Source organism: Pollachius pollachius (genome assembly GCF_949987615.1).
Source record: "Pollachius pollachius genome assembly, chromosome: 2".
NCBI lineage: Eukaryota > Metazoa > Chordata > Actinopteri > Gadiformes > Gadidae > Pollachius > Pollachius pollachius.
In genome coordinates, this window is record NC_136935.1 from 17656817 (window position 1) to 17677982 (window position 21166).

The 21166-nt window shown below is 43.2% G+C and overlaps 1 protein-coding gene across 4 annotated transcripts in view; it reads left to right on the forward strand.

Moving 5' to 3' along the window:
* The window catches only part of phactr2 (phosphatase and actin regulator 2), a gene marked incomplete at its 5' end in the record, with an annotated part of 44979 nt that extends 24737 nt beyond the window's left edge, over positions 1 to 20242 (forward strand). For 3 of the 4 annotated variants that reach the window (XM_079730078.1, XM_079730081.1, XM_079730080.1), the window contains 11 exons: positions 5474 to 5662; positions 6261 to 6335; positions 8120 to 8260; positions 11076 to 11643; positions 12222 to 12394; positions 13056 to 13212; positions 13716 to 13771; positions 15811 to 15872; positions 16529 to 16666; positions 18025 to 18101; positions 18422 to 20242. In XM_079730078.1, the coding sequence (XP_079586204.1) occupies positions 5474 to 5662; positions 6261 to 6335; positions 8120 to 8260; positions 11076 to 11643; positions 12222 to 12394; positions 13056 to 13212; positions 13716 to 13771; positions 15811 to 15872; positions 16529 to 16666; positions 18025 to 18101; positions 18422 to 18437 (1652 nt within the window). In that variant the 3' untranslated portion in view covers positions 18438 to 20242. The remainder of the gene's footprint in view (positions 1 to 5473; positions 5663 to 6260; positions 6336 to 8119; positions 8261 to 11075; positions 11644 to 12221; positions 12395 to 13055; positions 13213 to 13715; positions 13772 to 15810; positions 15873 to 16528; positions 16667 to 18024; positions 18102 to 18421) is intronic. The other variant, XM_079730079.1, reaches the window with a different exon arrangement.
* Between the last annotated feature and the right edge of the window lie 924 nt (positions 20243 to 21166).

Here is a 21166-nt window from a genome sequence, read left to right on the forward strand (position 1 = left end):
GATGAACAAGCCCTACGTCCCCCCCCTCCAGTTATGGCATTGTGGATGACCTCCACAAAGTTTCTAATGGCGAGATGTTGAACAAACATACTTAAAAGTATGCATATGTGATTCTTACAGTAAGGTACACATGGACCTGGCTATTTACATTTATATTTAGGGCATTTAGCATACGCCTTACCCAAAATGACTTACAATGTGTGTATATCCAAACACAGCTAATAAGTACATTTTCTCAGCATAAAGAGAAACAATATATCACCATCGGTAAAGTAAGGATGCTCATAGAACCAATTGACAAGCACAAACAATTGATAGGTTAACCCATTCCCCGTAGACAACAAAGATAGCTAGGATAAGATTCTACACAATGCTAAGGACTATTTTTAACTGAAAGGACGTACAACATACAATGTGTATAAGAGGGATGTGTGTGGGGGCTAAGGGGGGAGGCTATGTAGACTATTTCTACATCAGACCCAGTCTGAGGCTCTATACACTCAGTATGAAGGTCCAAGGGGCACTTTCTGTGTTTCCCATATTCTCATTCTATTTTGTGCCTCTCTGCTCTGTCTCTATACTCTATATCTACCATATCTACTTCATTTATCTCTTGTCCTTTTAGCTCAATCGCTCTCTTCCCTCCACTTCTCGTGGATGTCTGTTCTATTTGAATGTCATTTTATTTAACCCCCTTCCCTCCCTCTCCCCCCTGCTCCGTCTCTCCCGCTCTCTCCCAAACCCTGGGTGACTTCCAGGCAAGGGAAGGAAGCCTCTCCCTTTCCCCTGCTCCTCCTCCTCGCCCTCCTCCTCTTCATGTTGTTTGGACGTTAGAGCTACAACTGGGACCTCATCGTGTTTTTACTACAGCTCCACTCATATTTTTGAGGGAATAAAACTATAATAACCATCAGCCTCAGCATTTCCAGCATGCGCTAGTTAGACAATTGACACAAACTAGCTATATACTTACTTATACTATAGTAGATGTTATACTGTTGATTAATGTTCAAGAATTAAACAGACTTTCTTCTGTATGGCTTCTAAACTAGACATGCTGTAGGTTGTATTTACTACATGATTGCCTATTAATTATTGCTTCTTAAATAGTTTTTAGGCATTCAATTTTAATACTTAAAGTTCTGGGATAGTTTATAAAAAAAATTGAGCCCACTGTTAGAAAATGTTGTCAATAATGTAAGTTTTAACGGTTACATTACTCTTGTTTTTGTGTCTCATTTCCATGGTCGTTTTATTCCCAAATCCTGGCTAACACGTTGAGAATGACCTCATCCACCAAGTGAGTCATGGGTTATAAAACGCTCAAACTGTATGTGCTCAAAGGCACATAGTGAGTGGTCTTATTCTGGTAACCTCCCATAACACAGGTAACACTTCTTTCATTGATGTCAAAACAGGATTATTTCTGTCTTAAATAACATTTGTTGGTTTACTCCTGAAAGCAGTGTGTTGTGTTTGCGAAGCTTTAAGGAGTCTGAATAATTCCCTTAAAGCCACAGGCTGTGGAAAATGTATGGTGTTTATGAAGCCAGGGTAATCCCTGAAGTAGTATGTTGTGCTTTATAACCAAACATAATATAAAGAATAATAACGGCAGTATTGTGGATATAAAGTGTTTTTATTTCAGTTGCCCAGCTCTGCTCACGCCTGCAAAGATGGTTATAAGACAGAGATATTGTTGACATTTGGATTGATGAAAGTGGTTTGACTCCCAGACAAACGGCCTCCGGGTACGATACACCCCATGTCCATTCGCTAGGCATTAGGGCTGTGTATCAAAAAATTTGATTCAATTCAGATTCCAAAACCACATTCCGGAATCACGAAAGAAAATTAGTGGAAATCGGCTGTGCACTAAGAAAGGATATGTAGCAGATGAAGGAATAAAAGCAGAGTAAAGTGTTTACGATTATGTTGTTTTGATTCTTGAAAAGTTGCATCAACTGATTGCGATAATGTAAACACAAAAAAGTATTTGCAGAGTTTTGGGAGTTTGGAATTGATTCAAAGTCGTAGAAGATAAGAACAACGATTCTTTCATGAATACATGATCAATAGGTTTCCCTGAACTAGAAGCTCCCTGCCTATTAATGACATGAATCTACATGTCTACACTTTCAGTAAATCTACATGTCTACACTTTCAGTGAATGTACATGTCCACAGTAAATCTACATGTCTACACTTCCAGTGAATCTACATGTCAAGTTAAGTTAAGTTGTTAAGTTAACATGTTTCTCAAGTACGTTTCTACACTGTCAACTCTGCCATAGTCTCTAATACCTGTCCTTTTTAATACTCCACCTCCTGACTCTTCTCCCCTCTCCCAGTAACAGATCAGCTTATTGTGTCCGAGTGGGTTCCCACTAATGGTTTGAGAGTTGAGGCTAATGGCGACAATAATTGCTGCTCTGGGCTTTATGTTTTTTTTCTCTTCTTCCCATCATTTGTGGAACAAAGGCACAGCTGAAGTAGACTTATTGTTATGATTTGATTTGCAGAGCGGCAGGAAATGGAAGTACGTGCATACATGTGCAATGTGTGTTTGTGTTTGTGTTGCTGGGGGTGTGTTTAAAGGCTTGAGCGGTGTGGTTTTCATCTGTCTTTGAGACGGCTCTTCAGCTGACCTATGTGTGGATGTTTCAATATTTATTGAAGTTACTGGTCCTGACATTTTATTTTATGACTTTTATTTTGTCCAACTTTAGAGATGAACACACATTTTTTCCTTGACTTTTTTTTAAGGGTTTAGCTGTCATCGCAAAATATACATATTAATAATTTATATCATTGTTTACTTCCTGCCCCCATCTGCTGAATAGGCTGAGATACTGCCTCTGCCTGGGTCACTGGGTTAATGGGTCGCAAGCCTGTAGCGTACATCCAGTGACTGTCCATTGGTTAATACACATTGACCTGATACTGGTGTTTACTAGCCTGGCTATTGCCAGACCAAGCTCAATCGTAGATTGCACGCTGGTCTGGGGGAGCTGCTGTCATTTTCTTCAGCACAAGTGGCGTAATCCATGGGCCTAGTTCAAATGACTCTGTATGCAAGTGGCTGCTTGCTGTCACTTCCCTGTTGTCATTGCGTTAAACCAGTCAATAGCGCGCCAGGTGGAAAAGCCAGCCTGGTGATTGGCTCCTGCAAAAACGTATCGGAAGCAGAAAGAAATGTATTGCTCTTCTCCAGACCCTTCCTCAGGGCGAAATCAAATCGTCGGCAGAATTGGCGGTGCTACCCAGTCTAGGTGTTTACTCCACTGCAGCAGTCTGGCCGCTCAGCCTTGATTAGTGGGAAGTTTGTGATTGCAGTTTGACCAATTAAAAGGAAAAGAAATATTTATATGCAACATCCAGTGTTTCCGTTCAAGTTTTGTATTTCTCACGCTCAAAGATAAAAAAATGGAAGGAGACATTTTTCTGGAAGACTTAATACTAGAGCCCGACCGATATATCGGTTGGCCTATTATATCTACGAATATTGGCCTATCACAGATATACCATATTGGCATATACTTTAGAATTTAGACTTTAGACTTTATTGTCCCCAAGGGGAAATTCTTTTTCACATCACAAGTACAGGTATGGACCTCACGCCGACAGTCAATAACAAATGGACATCAAACACAACAAAAATAACATGCAGACAGAATATATAGACCGAGTGGGACTGGAGTGGTTTTATCTTGGCCATTTTGTTGAGGGCTGCTATGGCTGCAGGCACCAGGCTTTTGCCATAGCGAGCCCTCCTGCACAACAGGGACCTGTACCTGCATCCAGAGGGCACTATGGTAAAGTGGCTGGTGATTGTGTGTGTGTTGTCCTGTGCTATTGTAAGTGTGATAGCCTTGAGATTGACTATACAGTATATTTAACAACATAAAAACTTTACAAATTAAATCATAGATACCGCTTTATAAGTCCTCAACTTTGGTGGTTAAACCTCTAAATCTCTTAACAATTCTCATCCACAAAAACACTTTCAAGTTGTACATCATGGTCTGTGTGAAGGTTAGTAGCTCCCAACCATTTAGTTAATGTGTGCCTTTAGCTCATGATTTGAATGTTATGTTCATTTCAGAAGGGTTTGAAGCAGATCTCAAAGAATTGCTCCACCCCAAGACTACCACAATATATATAAAGTATCAAATAACAGCCCATCTATGTTTTGAAAATCGCACAATATCTTGATATTGGTCATTTTTGACTCCCTAATATCAGTATCGGCATCAGCCCCTAAAATCCAGTATCGTTCAGGCTCTTATTAATAATATAAATTAAGAAGGATGAATTATATAAATGGACGTTGCACTTCATTGCCGTGTTTGCATATTTGTGTCGTGCTTTACCCTCAGGACTGAAACGCATTCCATGAGTAAATGAACATTGTTTTTTAGATCAACCAGGAATCTAAACCCCCTTCAATAAGAGTGTCTTCATAACGCTCTAAACACTCACACTCTTTCTCCCTCTTTTACATTGGTCTCTTGCAACCTCCCATCATTCATTTACTGTGAGTACCACTGCAAATGAGGGGTATTTATGTTGGCTTAATTACCAACTAAAATTTGGCAGAAAGACTTATAACATACGTATGCACACGCACACTTCTCCAACTCCTCGCCCTGGGAACTCCTAAACAAAGATAACATGCAAAGACAACACAGCGCCTCTCTCCCACGCAGACCCTCCGGAGCTGTCAGTGTTCCCGAGTGTCCCCAAAATCCCAACAGGAAGGGGAAGAGTCAAGGAAGGAGGACGATCTAGTCAAAACATACACACCCACGCACACATACACACATTCAGTCCCTTTTTGCTTCATACATTTACACAGAGTCAGAAACGTTAGCAGATGAATGCTTCGTTGCTGTGATTTGGTTCAAATGGATTTTATTTGTCGTAGGGTTATCATTGAAGTCCCTACGTCAGGGTTCATATTAAAAAGGGTGGCACAGGCTGTAACCATGGATTTCCTATGAGAAAAGTGGCGGTACTCAGTGTTGCCAGTGCTACCATGGCTTTTGGAAGCGGGTGGTCAATTTTGCAGGGCATCAAATATTATGAAGTACTTTCTGATCGTCTACTCTGTAATAAAGAGGCCAAACTCAGTCACATTGCTGATATTGTGCTGAGGCTCCAGATGGTGGTAACATCAACCCCGTTCGGCTACTTTCTTCCACTATGTGTAATGTTTCTGAGGCTGATATTGAAAACTGCTGTTCAAACCAGCGTTTGCCACACTCTATCCTATTTCACAACAACTCAGTTTTTTTTAATGTTTTGCCTTGTCAGCTCAAAACAACAGGCCAGTGTGTGTGTGTGTGTGTGTGTGTGTGTGTGTGTGTGTGCGTTTGTGTGTGTGTGTGTTCCTCCACATGTTGATGTTTATCGTTATGTTTTGATCCAAGACCTCTCATGACGTCTCGCGTGTGTCTGGTGTTTTTCCCTAGCGGACGGCCTGGAGAAGTCGGCACTGTCGCCGGCCAACTGCGATGTAGTGGTGAGCAACGCCAGTCCTACCCAGAATGCCTCTGGGTCGCGCCAGCAGCGCGGTAAGCTGTCGTCGCTCGGGAAGCTCTTCAAGCCGTGGAAGTGGAGGAAAAAGAAGACCAGTGATAAGTTCCAGGACCTCACCAAAGGTTAGCGGGGGGGGGGGGGGGGGGGGGCACGCTCCAGGGGGAAATAGTGAGGGGGGGGCAACATCTCGACAAAGACTGCAGAAGAGAGAGCACGCACTTTATTGAGTTCTTAGGATAGACAGGCTTTCATATTGGGCATTGTGGACTCGGACCCCAACCCCGGCCCTTCCCCCCAGCTAGTCATGAGGGAGGGAGGGAGGGGGGATCCGGGGGGTGTGTCAGAGGAAGCATCTGTGGAGGAGAGGAATAATGTCTGTGAAAGAATTTTGAAGAGGGGTGCCAAAAAAAAGAGATGTTCAAGAAGGCGTAAGCGGATGGCATGTAGATGATGATGAAGGTGGCCTCGATGAGGAAGAAAGGGCTCCTAAATGCTCCGTTCGGCACAGCGCTCCAATCAGCAGAACGTTCCGATGTGTCACATTAATCCTGGCTAACACTCTTAATACACCGCCTCATGACGCTGATCAAAGGCTGGCAGTGGGATCGCTTCTGGGACTGCTCTCCTCAAAGAGAAAATACAGCCAGTATATATATACACCAACACCACAGTGGACCGTTATCCATATACCATATGCCATAACCCCTGTTTTCCACCCAGTTTTGGAGAGAAAGATCTCCACCCGACAGACCAGAGAGGAGCTGATCAAGAAGGGCGTCCTCATCGTAGACCAAGGTGAATCTCCTTATGGACTCCTCTTCACTCATTGCTGACCCACTTGAGCCCACTCTCTGGCTTTGGTTATTCTGTGTGTACACAGTAACACATTGTCCTGATACACATGATGGACATCACCATGTTGGACACCACCTCAAAACACACCAAAACTCAAACTGCAGTTTGACAGAAACACTTACCCTACTGGCTCAGGCGAAACAGGGGCAATTACACCCTATTAATTAGCAGTGTAGCATCAGAGAGATGGACAGCGGTTGGAATAAGGAAACCACTGCCAGCCATTATGTGGTTAAAGCCATGCCAGAACTAACTGACTAGACACTAACAAAGAAAGTAGCACCTATTGGCTTTTAATACCCAGAATGTGTCTCTATAAAAGGAGAAGCCAGCACTAGTCATGTGTTCTTGTCATTCAGTTCACTAGAGAGTAGGAACAGCGTGGCTCTTACAGTCAGCCAGTCTGCAGTGGGCAGGGCCTCACACACCCAGACGGGGAGTGGTGGAAGGCCTGCTGAGCCAGTGGGGTCTGGCTGGCTCCTCCCAGGGGCTTAGATAATGTAAAATAATTGTGTTATTATAAGCCGTCCCTACGTCTTGCTTACTACTTAAGCCAGGGGCCCCTAACAGAATCGACCGATCACACGCTCAAACAGTGATTGATTGTGGAGTATTGCAATCGTGAGTGTGAGTGTGTGAGAGGCGGCGAGCAACATAGTTTACTGGCAGCCCGAAAATAGGAAGTGTGGGCTTTGAATGAGTTATGATGTGTGAAAAGCTAGTGTTAAAGGTAGTGTTAAGGCATATTTATACATTTATTTACTATACTTATTAATCTGTTGTGTTGTGTGTGTGTGTGTGTGTGTGTGTGTGTGTGTGTGTGTGTGTGTGTGTGTGTGTGTGTGTGTGTGTGCACCCGCGGTCTCTATTTTAAATAAGGTTAAACGTTTATAACTACGAGCATTAAAAATCCACCTCAGAGTTGTGAGGTGTGAGGAGTTTTTTAAGCTATACTGTTTGACATGGATGAGAAACATCTTTGGGCAGAAACGTGTTCTACAGATTCCAAAAATATCAACGTTTAGCATGGGCGGGGTGAATTCAAACAGAACCTGACATGTAGAGAGCACGGCTAGGCTCAGAACACACATCCTAGTTACCCAACAAGATTGGCTTTAGGGTTGTACCTCCAACAGCTGACTCAAGGCGTCCAGTTAGCCAGCTTTCTACAAAAAGCCCCAGGTGGTCCAAGACATTGCTGACATGTGCCACAGCCTCCAGTGACACATGATACAGTGACGTGATTCTTCTCTATACAGTTGTGATTGTCAATTCTTGTGTGTGGCGTGTTTTAAGTCGGCTGTTGTTGAGTGAGGCGAGATGAATCCTGACGCAACACTGGAATTTCCCTGTACCTCTGTCTTAACTTTTGCTTGTGTTTATCCTATTTTGACCCCCTTCTATTCTATATCTCGGGTTTTTATACATCATTTTGTCCTTGATGTAACCCTTGTTATTGATTGGTTGAAATCCGTCTCTTGCTAAGATAAAGCTACATGTGTAGAAAACAACATCGCTAGCTATCCTATCCACTATCCTTAGTGATCTTAACTCTTATGTAATTGCAAACAATACATAAAAGTGCTCATTTTAAAGACAATATAGAGATCAATAAAATCCTACCATAGTTATTTTTACCAAATCCTATAATTATTCCCTGTCTGATTTGAATGATATCCCAAAGTCTGTGCCTGTATTCATCCATACGCCCCTGTTCCTCTCAGAAGCAGACACCAACAGCAGCGGGGTACAGAATGGCCATGCCACGTCCGCCCAAGATGAGGTGCAGGTCGACATCGAGGCCCCGGCCGCATCGCTACCCGAGGAACAGCCCATTGGGCCAGAGGCTTCAGAAGGCGGAGCAGGTGGGGTTTTCGACCAATCACGTTCTCTTATCATCTGAGCCTTTTTTTTCAGATAATCGCGTAACCCACTTAACCAAATCGGGTCCTAGGAACGTCTCGGGAAAGGCTGAGGGATGTATGTTTGTTTGCTCACACAGGAACAGCTTCCTATTGAACTCGCTGAACTATTGTTACTTCCTCCGCCGGCGATAAGCTCGCTTTAAAGCGCGGTATGATCTTGCACTACAAGATGAGACGAAGGCTATTGAATGAACTAGAGGAATGGCGTCTAGTTATGAAGTGGTTCAGAGTTGTTTTTGTAAGTTTTGTTGCCTTTCCCATTCTGGGTACGATTAGGGAGATTTACAGACCGAATTTTCAACCATATGAGTGAAGCTTGCTGCACTTTCTATGCTTTTCACCCATGTCTCCATCTGGCCTCCTCCAGATGGCGAGGGCCAGACGTCTCAGAAATAACGCAATAGTGGAATATGAGAACCATCAGGAGGGATGTAAAACCCCCTTCCACTGCTTTTGTGGTTGGTCCTGTATAATAAAAAAAACAATAGACAGATATTATGGTGTTTCTTTGTCTATTTTCTGTGAACTGTGTCGTAGGGTGAGCTGCCATGGTGTATCTGAGTTGTTATAGCTGAAAAGAGAAATATTGGTCTCAATAAAGTAGCAATGTAGTCATGGAGACCGGGCATATGTAGGGGCCATATGTGAGTTCGAGACAGTTTTATTGCCCCTAGAGATTGTTGAACATTTACCATTATGTACTCAGGCAGTAAATGGTTAGGTAATACAAATCTACTTGAGTACTATAAATAATGATGAACTGGTACTAAAGGCAAACAAACAAAGTGAACATATCCTGGCATTGCAAGCTACCTATGTGACTTTATATACTCGCCTTATCAACAGCAAGATGTAAGAAACAATAATCTCTCTAACAGTCCTGCTTTGAACTTTGCACAGCAATAGACACACATAACATGAAGATTTATTTACCAAAATACAATACTACTATAGTAGATACACATATCTCTATATATATAGAGATATGTGTATCTCTCCTATTTTTTTTTCCAAGTATACTTTTGGATTTTAGTATTTAATTTTTAGCCTCAAATTTTAAGTTGAAGCCATCCAATTTGATAAAATGTAATAAAGAAATCTCTGACTTACTGATTAGGTATTCAAACTACTATGACTACAATTCTCAACAGTGAGACTGAGGTCACAGCAGGGGACATGGGAGCTAGATATTAACCTTATTCCTATCCTTTACCCTTATGACACAAAGGGCTAACGGTGTGCCAAAATAGGACGGCAGTGAAAGCCTTGCTCTGCTGTTCCCTGGCAGAGTTTTGTGCTCTTCCATCTGAACCCTGTTACCATCGACCCAAGCCCATTAGAAGATCCATTTTCTTGTGTTGTTTGCATTTCCATCGTGGGCCACCTAGGGATAAAGGTTTGAAACACAGACACGTGCGACGGACTCTTGTTTTATTTGCCTCTGTGGATTGCGGTATAGTATGCGATTCCCAACGAGGGTGTTGTGTCCCTCAAAGTCTCTTTCATATCACACTAACATTGTCTGTTCCCATATCGCTTATTCTAATGCTCCAAGCTTTCCATCTTCTCTCCAGCTATGTCTGCACATCCCCCACATGCTTCCCCAACTCATGGAACAAACTGTTTCATTTCTTCCTCCTTCTCCTTCTCCTGCTGCTCAGAGAGGTGCGACACTAAAACCCTTCCCAAGGCCAAAGTAATGAAACCGCGAGAGGTTCCTCCTAGTAAAAAGCAGCCTAGTGCCGCCGTGCCCACCACTACCAAAGCAGTGAGTGGCCCCACGAGCACAAGCAGACACAAGGCTGGTGCCTCTGGCCTTAAAAGGTCGACCAACATCATGACTGGCAAGCCTGGACCGGCCACCGCAGCAAAGCCTAACCCTCGAAACGCTAACACTGGCCGTGGTCCGGGTAAGTAGGACCCCTTGAAGTTTAACCCCCCTCCCCACACCCTCAGTTACACCCTTGAGCTTTCACCGAGCCCTCCCCTGGTCCCGCCATCGGTCAAGGTCTGCCTTTCTGTCTGCCTTATTGCATGAACCTTCCTCTAACACTTAACTGTTATCCGTTATTATCCCTGATCCACTTCCTCTATCTGTGCTAGAGGTTCCTCGTTCATTTGGTAATTTCCTGTTTTGTTAACGGCGCTTGCATAATCAAACGTTAAAAGCAGCATGTATTAATGTACGCATGATCACCATCTGTGCATGAACAGGTGGCTGTTGTCCTTGGGCAGGGGTGTGCATGCCATGGCGTGGAAGGGAGGTACTCCAGATGTATACATGCCCAGCATGTTGAAACGGTTTGTGGTTTATGAAGGGTAGTGAAACTGGCAAGAGTTTGGCGAGGGGAACTCTTCCTCACGTTCCTCATCTCCCTTTCGGTCGTGATTGAGCAAAACTTAATGGTCTGAATCACTTTCTGTGTGATGTGGTGTGGTTCGGACCGTATCTATAAGGTCGTACAGTTTTGATCTGTACGACTTTATAAGTCTAGTCACTGTTATGAGTGATGTGACCTAATAACGAGCCAAGCGGATGCATTGTAGTAACACCAGCGGGCCTACTAATGAGTCAACTGGATTGATCCGGCTTTTGGGCAGAGAGTTGTCCAAACCGTTTCTTATTTAATGCACGCTAAGTTTTGTGCTAATTAATTCTTCATGTCCCGCGACAATTAGGAAGCAACACAGAAAATCCATATTTCATTGGAGAAGCTGATTATTCTAAAAAGAAAATGGTCTGTCTCTCTTTCAGCCAAACCCTCCCATCCGAAGAAGACTGGAGGGGTTACCAAGACGACCCCCGCCCCGTCGTCCGCACCTCGCTCCCGGGCCGCCAAGGATGGGGGAGGAGGAGCAACCCAAAGCACTGGGACGGGGACCACCAGGACCAACCAGCGGAAGAAGACCTCCACGCTACCCCCCAAGGCCTCTCCTGAGACTGCTACCCTGCCCGGGGAGCTCCAGGGCGCGGCCACCTCCAAACCCGCCACCCTCCCCCGGGCAGAGCGGCGGCGGGGCGATAAAGACCCCGGCTCCGGCACGGCCCCCCTAAAGACTAAAGGCAAAACCCCCAAAGCCGGCGCCGCGACCTCAGGTCTGCGGGCCAGTGCGGGGTTGGGCGCGGGTGCCGTGGAGCGCGCTATCGGGACCCCTCGTGTTAACTCGGCCACGGAGGAGACGTCTTTCACGGCGGGGCGGGACCCGGAGGGGTCTGAACAGGAGCAGGAAGCGGAGGGCGGTACCGGAGAAGGAGGGGGCGGAGCTGAGGGAGGAGAGGGGAAGCCCGCCACGGCGGACTCTCCCGCGCAGAAGAACCCGGTGTAAGGAGAGGGTCCACGTGGATTCACCTCAGGGTTTAGACTTTAAAGGGTTTCACTTATTGTGCTCCTGGAGAATTCAGGGGGAGGCCAGAGTCACAGCAACTGTATAAATTAACCCAAGTAACTCAAACAATCCCATAAATTGGCAAAGTGAATGTGCTCAAATCTATCGAATAATTATGAATTTCATTCATTCAATAGTGTGAAAACATTGAATCAAAGTATGTGTTTCTGTGCATGAAGCGTTTTAAGAAATGTTTCATGTATTATATTAAGTTCAAATCCAGTCCTCTCCTTCCTACATCAAGTGTAGAAGCAGCAGTGACTATCTTTATGCTGCTGCACTACAGTTTGTTTCAAAGATCGTTGTGATCATGAAAAATCTAAAAATAGATATAGACATAAGGAGACGGATAGCAGATCCTAAGTTATCACTTTTAGTACTCTAAAGTTTATGGCGACAAGCAGATTGACCATTGAATTATCACTGAATCAATGTATTATATTTAAGTTAAAACCGTTGGCCGTAGTACTACTGCTAATGCTAATGCTAACGCGTCCTGACCGGCCCCCTGCAGGTCAGCGGAGGGCGATGCGCCGCAGGGCCTGAGCGTCAACGTGGAGAGCCCAGAGGTGACGGTCATCCCTGATAGGCCCACAGACAGCCAGACCAGCGACTCGGACTCAGACGGACCAATCCTTTGGCTCGACGAGGAGGAGGAAGACGACGAGGATGACGAGTACACAAACAGTATGGCATGGGTTTTTAATGCATGCACACGCTTTGCTTTGACATTTAAGTCAAAGCAAAGTCATTTGAGTCACAAGTCAAACAAACCAGAAGATAAACAGGAATTCATGTAATACATTTGTGTACATTTTGATCAGCAAATGAAGTGATTTATTCATCTATATCTAGTATCTGCTACATATATTTTAATACTAACTATTTAGCTGGAAATATGGGCTTACGTTTATAAAATATAATTATTGAGAATTGTAGGGCGTTTGTGTTTTCCCGTTTGTCAGAGTCGCTCATAAGTGTGTTTATGCATTCTGATAGTTCAAAGTGAGCAGGGCTTTTCAGTCAGTGAAGCCTTACTCCACACACTTTACACCGGTTTCATCATCACGAGTTTAGCATGACAATCGATTAGTTATAAATGTCCATGTGGTGCTAATACCCCCACACACACACACACACACACACACACACACACACACACACACACACACACACACACACACACACACACACACACACACTGAATGTGTGTTTGCTGAATGTATTTAGTGATGTCATGTGGCGCCAGTGAGTCCCAGTCAAGGTTCAACGGGGTTGGACGCAAGGTGGGCCGTTGTTTAAGGAGCCTGGGGGTGGATGTTTATGTTTGTGCCTGTGTGATTGGCAGGTTCCCTGGCCAGTAAGATCCGCCGGCGGGACACCCTCAACATCAAGCTTGGGAACCGTCCCACCATGAGGGACCTGGAAGACAAAAACATCCTGCCACGCAGCTCCGACGCCGAGAGGATGTCGCTGCGCCAGCAGATCGGCTCCAAACTAGTGAGGTACAGGAACACACTCACTCTCACACTCACTCTCACACTCACTCTCACACTCACGCTCACTCTCACACTCACTCTCACACTCACGCTCACACTCACTCTCACACTCACGCTCACACTCACTCTCACACTCACGCTCACACTCACTCTCACACTCACTCTCACACTCACGCTCACACTCACGCTCACACTCAGATCGTAGTGGCCAGACGTCTTCAATTACTAGTTTAAATGCAAAATATGAAACATTGAGGCTAATACCAAACCTCGTTGCTGAAATACTGCTTGATATTCACCCTTCGGCTGTGGCGTCCAGACAGCGCATGCAAATGATTAGTATGCATCTGATTATTGGCCAATTATTAGAACAAAACCTCATCTATGGAGGTTAATATTGAATGGAGGCTAAGATAATGGCAATTAATCAATAGCATTAATAGCAAATAATGTTTTTTTGTAACAGCATTGTTACTATTTTGTAATCCTAAAATGAATGTTTGCCACAGGCGCTTGAGTCAGAGGCCCAGTACTGAAGAGCTGAAGCAGAGGAACATCCTGAAACGTAAAGAAAAAAGAGACACACACATATGCACGCACATGCACATGCAGACCCACATGCACACTCTCACACACGCGCACACACTTCAGTGCCTACCATTACACATTGAACACAATGCCTGAACCCTACCTGCCTCTTAATTACATTTATCTTAATTCATTGTAAAGTAACTATGGAGAAAGGGTTAAGTGCCTGCTAAACGGTCAATAACAACAGTAATGGAACCGATTTTATAGTAATTCATTAAGGATGAACTTAGTGTTACGATATTCAAAATGAATGACACAATGCAGGTATGGAAGTCTCCTAATAAGTGTTTTATTCAGCTGTATTTAACTAAACTAACAAAAACATACATTTTTATTTAAAGAATCTGAGTTCTCTAATGTTATCGCGTTTTCGTCCTAGAGATCGCAAATGTGTGACTTCATTCTTCCGGCCACAAAATGTTTTTGCTATTTCTATTGAACATCCTTTAAAAAGCTTTAAATAATCCAATAATCCAATAACTGGTTATTTCAGTCGGGCAAGTGCAGTGGACGCCTCGGTACGGTGTTTTATAAACGGCAGCTTCTGTGTCCTTCCTGGGCCCTCCGGTATCCAGGCCCACAGCACTGTTCGGTGGAGACAGAACGGATATATTTCACCCAAGGACGCAGGCAACGGCTTTGATATGAGCAAGTGCAGACCCTTGTTATGTAACACACACACATACGCGTGTTCCTCTTTTACTTTTGAATAGTCCTTTGAGTTTTGGATCAGAGCGGCACGGCGGAATCGTTTGCCCGCTCGGACACAGGAGCGCTTTCGCTATTGGCTCGAGAGAGAGAGTTAAACAGAATGAGAAGTCGTTAAGCCCCTTTCTTAAGAGGGGTCTAATGGGAGAGATGCTGCCGAGTGAAGATAAATGCAAGCATTGTCGAGGTTTGCAGCATTAAAAGAGAACGATGTTATTCAAGTATAGGCATCTTATTCTCAGACCTTTTTTAAACAGCCATAATAAAACACTGACTAGGAGACTTCTTGGCCTGCCTGTTTTATTCAAAATATGAAAAGTAAAAGACATGCAGGAACATTAAAGCCACCATGCGTGACTAGCCAACTGTATACCTATCTAACAATGCTTATCGATGGCCATCCCCCCACTGTGCTAGGGTGAACTCACGACAGGAAGTGATATTGATGACAATCTCAAACATATACCTATTTAGTATATGCTACATGTGAACCTCCTAAGATGGCGCAATTTGATTGGTTTGCTATCTCGGGATATTGGGCAATATCCCATGATTGAGATCTCAATCACCATATTGTTTTCATCGTGTGACGGCCGTCTCGTCACCCTTATAAAAACAAATAAACCGCTAATAAAAACAAATAAATCTCGGCAAAAAGTATTATCTTGTTTATTTTTGGAGTGTTCACGTGTAGTATATACACGTGAATAGCCCCCTTGACCTTCGGTCTCGGGCTATTCCCCACTATTCACTTTGCCTTCGGCGAATAATGTTTAAATATTTTCTTCTTGGGACTTGGGTCTCGCTTGCTATGTTCAGTAAAGTTAAATCTTATGCAAGCAAATAGTTTTTCCTTGTAGTTTTAGTTTATTAAGAAAGATGGCACCTGCCATAAATAGAATAAAATGTATATTGACTTTCTGAAAACACGCAGCACGAATATTATATCTAAAAAATTAAAACCTCAGCACACACATGTTATTGTAAATGGAAGCGAGTTGTTTACATTAGAAATCCAGATGTTTTGTCTTATAAGTCTGTGTCTGGGATGGATAAAGATCAGTCAGGACACACACACACACACGCACACACCATTATCATATATATATTTAATAGCACTTTTCAAGACCATGCTTAAGTGCTTTTCATATAGAACTATTAACAAATTAATTACATTCAAATAAATTACATTAGAATATGCCACATTTTTGCAACTAATATATATGCATAATGTATGTAAATACAGATTGCTATTACTATTGTTATTATTGTTACTAATGATTCATGATTTATCTCTGCAAGCAGAAAATAACCTGTCTGAAGAGCAGGAGGCCAAGCAGGAAATCAAAAGGAGACTCTCCAGAAAGGTAGACCTGCCACACATTAAGACTCTCCAGAAAGGTAGACCTGCCACACATTAAGACTCTCCAGAAAGGTAGGCCTACCACACATTAAGACTCTCCAGAAAGGTAGACCTGCCACACATTAAGACTCTCCAGAAAGGTAGACCTGCCACACATTAAGACTCTCCAGAAAGGTAGGCCCACCACACATTAAAACTCAACAGAAAGGTAGACCTGCCACACATTAAGACTCTCCAGAAAGGTAGACCTGCCACACATTAAGACTCTCCAGAAAGGTAGGCCTACCACAAATTTTAGACTCTCCATAATGCTAGGTCTACCAAACATTTGAACTCCATAAAACAAGGGCTACCACACATTTGAACTCCATAAAGCGAGGCCAACCACACATTTTAACTCCATAAAGCTATGCCAACAAATCGTTTTAACTCCATAAAGCGAGGCCTACAACACATTTAAACTCCATAAAGCTAGGCCTACCACACATTTTAACTCCATAAAGCTACACCTACAACACATTTTAACTCCTTCAAGCTAGGCCTACTGAACATTTTGGACAAGTCTGTCTGTCAATATCATGTTGGAGATGAGCTACGCTGGGCCGTTTGTCCTAACCCCACTTGTTGGACCATCTCCTGTTTCTCTTGTGTGTCGTGTAGCTGAGCGTGAGGCCTACTGTGGCGGAGCTGGTGGAGAGACGGATCCTGTGTTTCAACGAGTACGTGGAGGTGACGGACGCTAAGGACTACGACCGGCGAGCCGATAAACCCTGGACTAGGCTCACGCCCGCTGACAAGGTGGTCCCCCACTCCCTGGAACACAACCAGAAACTGAGGCAAAGAGGACAGGAAGTTACCGTAGTACCGTTAAAGTGGCCGAAGATAAGAGCTGTAAAGCTGGAGAGCAGAAGAGAGCGGAAAAGAGCGAGAGGATTTAAATCAAACTACCCAACGCCCGCTCCCTCAGTGTTCCCTCCCGTCCTACGTCCCGCCTCCATTGATGATGCATGTCAGGCAAGATGGATTCCCTGAACTCATCGGGGTAGAGACGCCCTGATTGGTCAGGAAGGCCTAAGATCTAAAGTCTTAACGGGCTAATACAGAGGCAGGCGCAGTCAACTGGACACAGTTATTCTCACAGAGCATTTCACTCACTAATAGCTGACGGATGGCTATGGTATTTATTTTAAATTACACTCAGTAATAGTGGCTCTTGAATCATACCTACAGCATCTTTAAAAAGTGGGTCTATTGTTGCATTGTATGGAGTGGGAGGCTCACAAAAGTCATTCTTACCAAGAATGCCTGGATCTCACTGAAGGATGCAAGAGCACAAGGAAAATAACAAAGAACACTCTGCTTGCAGTTAATTGGAAACCAATTCTGAAACCAAAACAACAGCATTAAGGCAAATTATTGCACTGCATATATATATATATATATATATAATATATTGCATTATGTTTGCCTTTCGCCAATACTTCTAAACCAAAGTATTTTTGCTATAAATAATAAATGGCATGCAAAACCAATTGCATTGTCTATTTGGAAAGTGTAAGGAGGAAAATTCTCCCTATGTATTATTCAACCATGCATGGCAACAAACACTTCCAAAATCAATCAAACACTGATCTTTTGTACCGGATGAGGCAAAAAAACACCAACAAGAGTTTCAGTTTACATCTAAACAAGGAAAAATAACTAAAGACAATGACCTCATACAAATATGTTCCCATCTTTTAAACACAGGGTGATGATTTTTCAGGGCTTGAAGGCCAAGGAACAGCATAATGTTCAAAACAGCTGTGGAACATTATGTTCTCCACGCATTCTGCCTCAAAAATACCACCTGCTGGTGACTTATGGAATCGCGCATGTAATCCCATAAGGTTTTACTCTAATTTATGACTAGGACTGTGGGAAATTTATAGAACCCGATTCACTTAATAATATAAACATATATTTATTAAGATTAAGGTCTTTTTTAATTGTGTGTGTATGTGTTTGCTTTGTTGCATATGTTTGTCTACGTGTGTGGTTTTCATGTGGGTGAAATTGATTGAATTGATCATTGTTGTGTAATATTGATTGTGTTTGTGGTTTTTGTGTGTGTGTGTGTGTGTGTGTGTGTGTGTGTGTGTCTCTCTGCTCCTCAGGCTGCTATCAGGAAGGAGCTGAACGAGTTCAAGAGTCGTGAGATGGAGGTCCACGAGGAGAGCAAACATTTAACCAGGTGAGTTGCCTCATCCATGTCACTGATTGGTTCATTCGCTGGTTGTTGGTTCCTCACCAACAGAAAATAAAGAGGACTTGAATTCAGTCCAACCAATTGACTCCTCTGCTATCGATCCTCCCTTAAGTATAGCCCTGCTGTCTCCACGAACACAGAATTAAACGTTAGCGCCGTGATTAAGTGAATGTCCCACTACACCAGTACTTAGAAGACGAAAACAACTAGATTTATTCATTCTTCTACTTTTCCCATATCTATCTATCTAAACCTCTCTATCCAGAGAGACTTTTTTACACACACTAACCCTTCCTCTATTCCAGGTTCCATCGACCCTGACCGCCTGATCTCTGCCCTTGTGGACTCCTGCCAGCTGATGTCCCGGCCTCCGACCCTCACTTCCATCTGCTTTTCATTGTTTTTCTACGCATCTACGGTTTAAGAGAACATATATACAGATGATGGAAAAGGCCTGATGTGCTGTGCGACTGAAACACAGAAACAGATTTACACATTTCCCTAAGATGAGAGTCGGTAGAAGGGCTCAGAGCAGTTTTATTTATTTGAAAGTTACATTTGGGTATATTTTTTTCTTCGTTACGTTTTACTTTTGCCAAATTATCTTCAAAGCCTTGTACAACAGAGGAACTAGGAGGAAATGCAATGCATAAGGTTGTGCTTTCACGTGGCTATCTTAAAAACACAGAGAAATCTATTGTAGAGTGTGTCGTAAGAGGACAGGACATTGGGTGGCTGATTGTCATGTGCTGCTGCCTCATGTTATCTAAGTGGCCGGGGGGAGTAAAGAAACGTTTGTCTGTGCTCATAGGTGCCTGATTAAATTGAGTGTGATCATGTGATAGTCCCATTGAGGACGACTTGCAAAAACATGCATCACCACCAGAGGGCGCAGTGTGTACACCAGAGAAGGCGAGGGCTCGGCAGAAGGCAGACTAGTAGAGTAGCCTAATTATTACCAAAAAATACATTATCACCAGACATATATTTGTAGTACAGCTCAAGCCATTAATATACATAAATGATGGAGTTGATGAGCATAAAACAGCTGACATAAAAAGCGAGATGCTGGGTCAGCCAACCTATAATCACTTTTTTTAATTTATTATCGAGTCCCATCTTTGCAAAGTCCGCTGCCAAGGGGGCACCTCTAGTGCCCTTAGCACGGCGATTCAGGTCTAACAACCACTCATTAAAGTTTAAGAGTGCACGCCAAGAGATTTCCTCCACCAATTTTAAATATATTTGCCTTTTAATCCACAGTGATTTAAAGCTGTGTCAAACGGTGCGTTAAATGAACCTTCCGCCATCACGGAGTCAAGCTCCGCACGGGTCTGTGGATCATAAATGTAAAATGACCCCTGGCAGGCGTCGTAAACAGGTGAGATGCATTCAGGCGGTCAAACAGTAGGCCTACTTCATGTAACAAGGTTGAAAGTAAGATCCAGGACGAGGGCAGATGAAAGGTTTAGTGGTTGAATATGTAGTGTATGTAGAGTATGAGGACAATAAGCTCCACTCTCCCCAGCCTTTCTGCTTATGTTACATGTCCATAACATTAACATATTTAATCATGATGTGTGTTGCTTCTCCTATGTTCCCTTACAATGGAAGAGCGGATTTTGGCTGAGCTGTATGGATGGGGTTGAGCTGTATTCTCTTCAGGACTATTTCAGATGGACACTATGGACATGTTCACCTTATACACTTATATAAGCCCAGGGGGTTGTTTCAATGTACAAAAGCTGCGAAGAAGCACCAACAGTATTCAAATGCAAAACATGTTCATCATTCGATTATTTTGTACAGAATGTATATCAAGCATGTGCATACATCAGAAATGAAGTTTACTATAATTACGGCATATTTGTCGCTTTATGAATGCTATAAGATATGATTGCTTTTTATTTTTTTCATTCCCCAAATATGGTCTAGTGTGCAGCTCATTTGCTGTCCGGGCCAGGTCAGGGAGTATTGCTGTATATGCATACATTGTAATTGCTTTGCCAAAACGTTACGTGGTCTAAACAAGGACCACAACTGTAAATGGAGATTCAACTGTTGTGTAGTGAAAACCACCTCCACTCCATCGGAAACAAATAAAGCCAAGTCTCCCTCTTGGCACGTCTTGGGAAAAATGTTTTACCGTATTTTCTGTTCAGAATGATATTGCCATCCAAACTGTGAGGTCATGTTTTATGCAGACATTAAATTGTGAGCTGAAGTCGCCTCTGGGAAACTCTTAAGGGGGCAGACTTTTATGGATGTGCTGTTCCTGATTATAAGTAGGCCCAGGGTGCGATTTGCCGGTGGGGATGGTGGGGATTATCCCCCCCTCTGGTTTACACGTCCTACCCTCTGCTGAATTATTTTTATCCTCGGTGGGGATAAAAATGATCGCCCCCACCCAAAGTATTTTCACCATTACATCGTAATAATTAACAACCAAAATACACAGGGTCCGTCTTCATTTTGAAACATTTTAAAATGTTTCTCAAAATTATCCCCCCCTCTGGTTTTTTCACAAATCGCACCCTGAGTAGGCCTACATCCTATACTGTGCTGGCAGATTTAGGAAGCATCTTCATTTAATCTCTCTCATTTGTGCCTTTGAACCTGTTAATTTAAAGGCCTACTATTATTATTACACTATATTGCAATTACAATACATTGCCAATGTGTCCTAAACTCACCACCTTTGACATTTCATCGAGGAAACATTAGTGTTACAAAAAAATGCAGGAAAGTACATTTCCTGCTTAAATATCACTGTATAAAACGGTTTATCTGCAGGATAATGCTTTATTTACCCCCCAATGTAATGGGCCCATTACTACTCAAAGCGACCCAGAAGACTGAATAACTCCTTCCCATTAAATGCTTATATAGCTACATCGAGGTCTTAAAAGATCGGTGTTAGGGATGTATTTATCTTGATTCAGACACAATGCTGAAGAGGATTGAAAGCAGAATGAGCAATGGTTTCCCCGCTGTTATCATTATTTTCCAATTGTAGTTATGTGTCCCCTGCAGCTAGCTATTCCAAACTG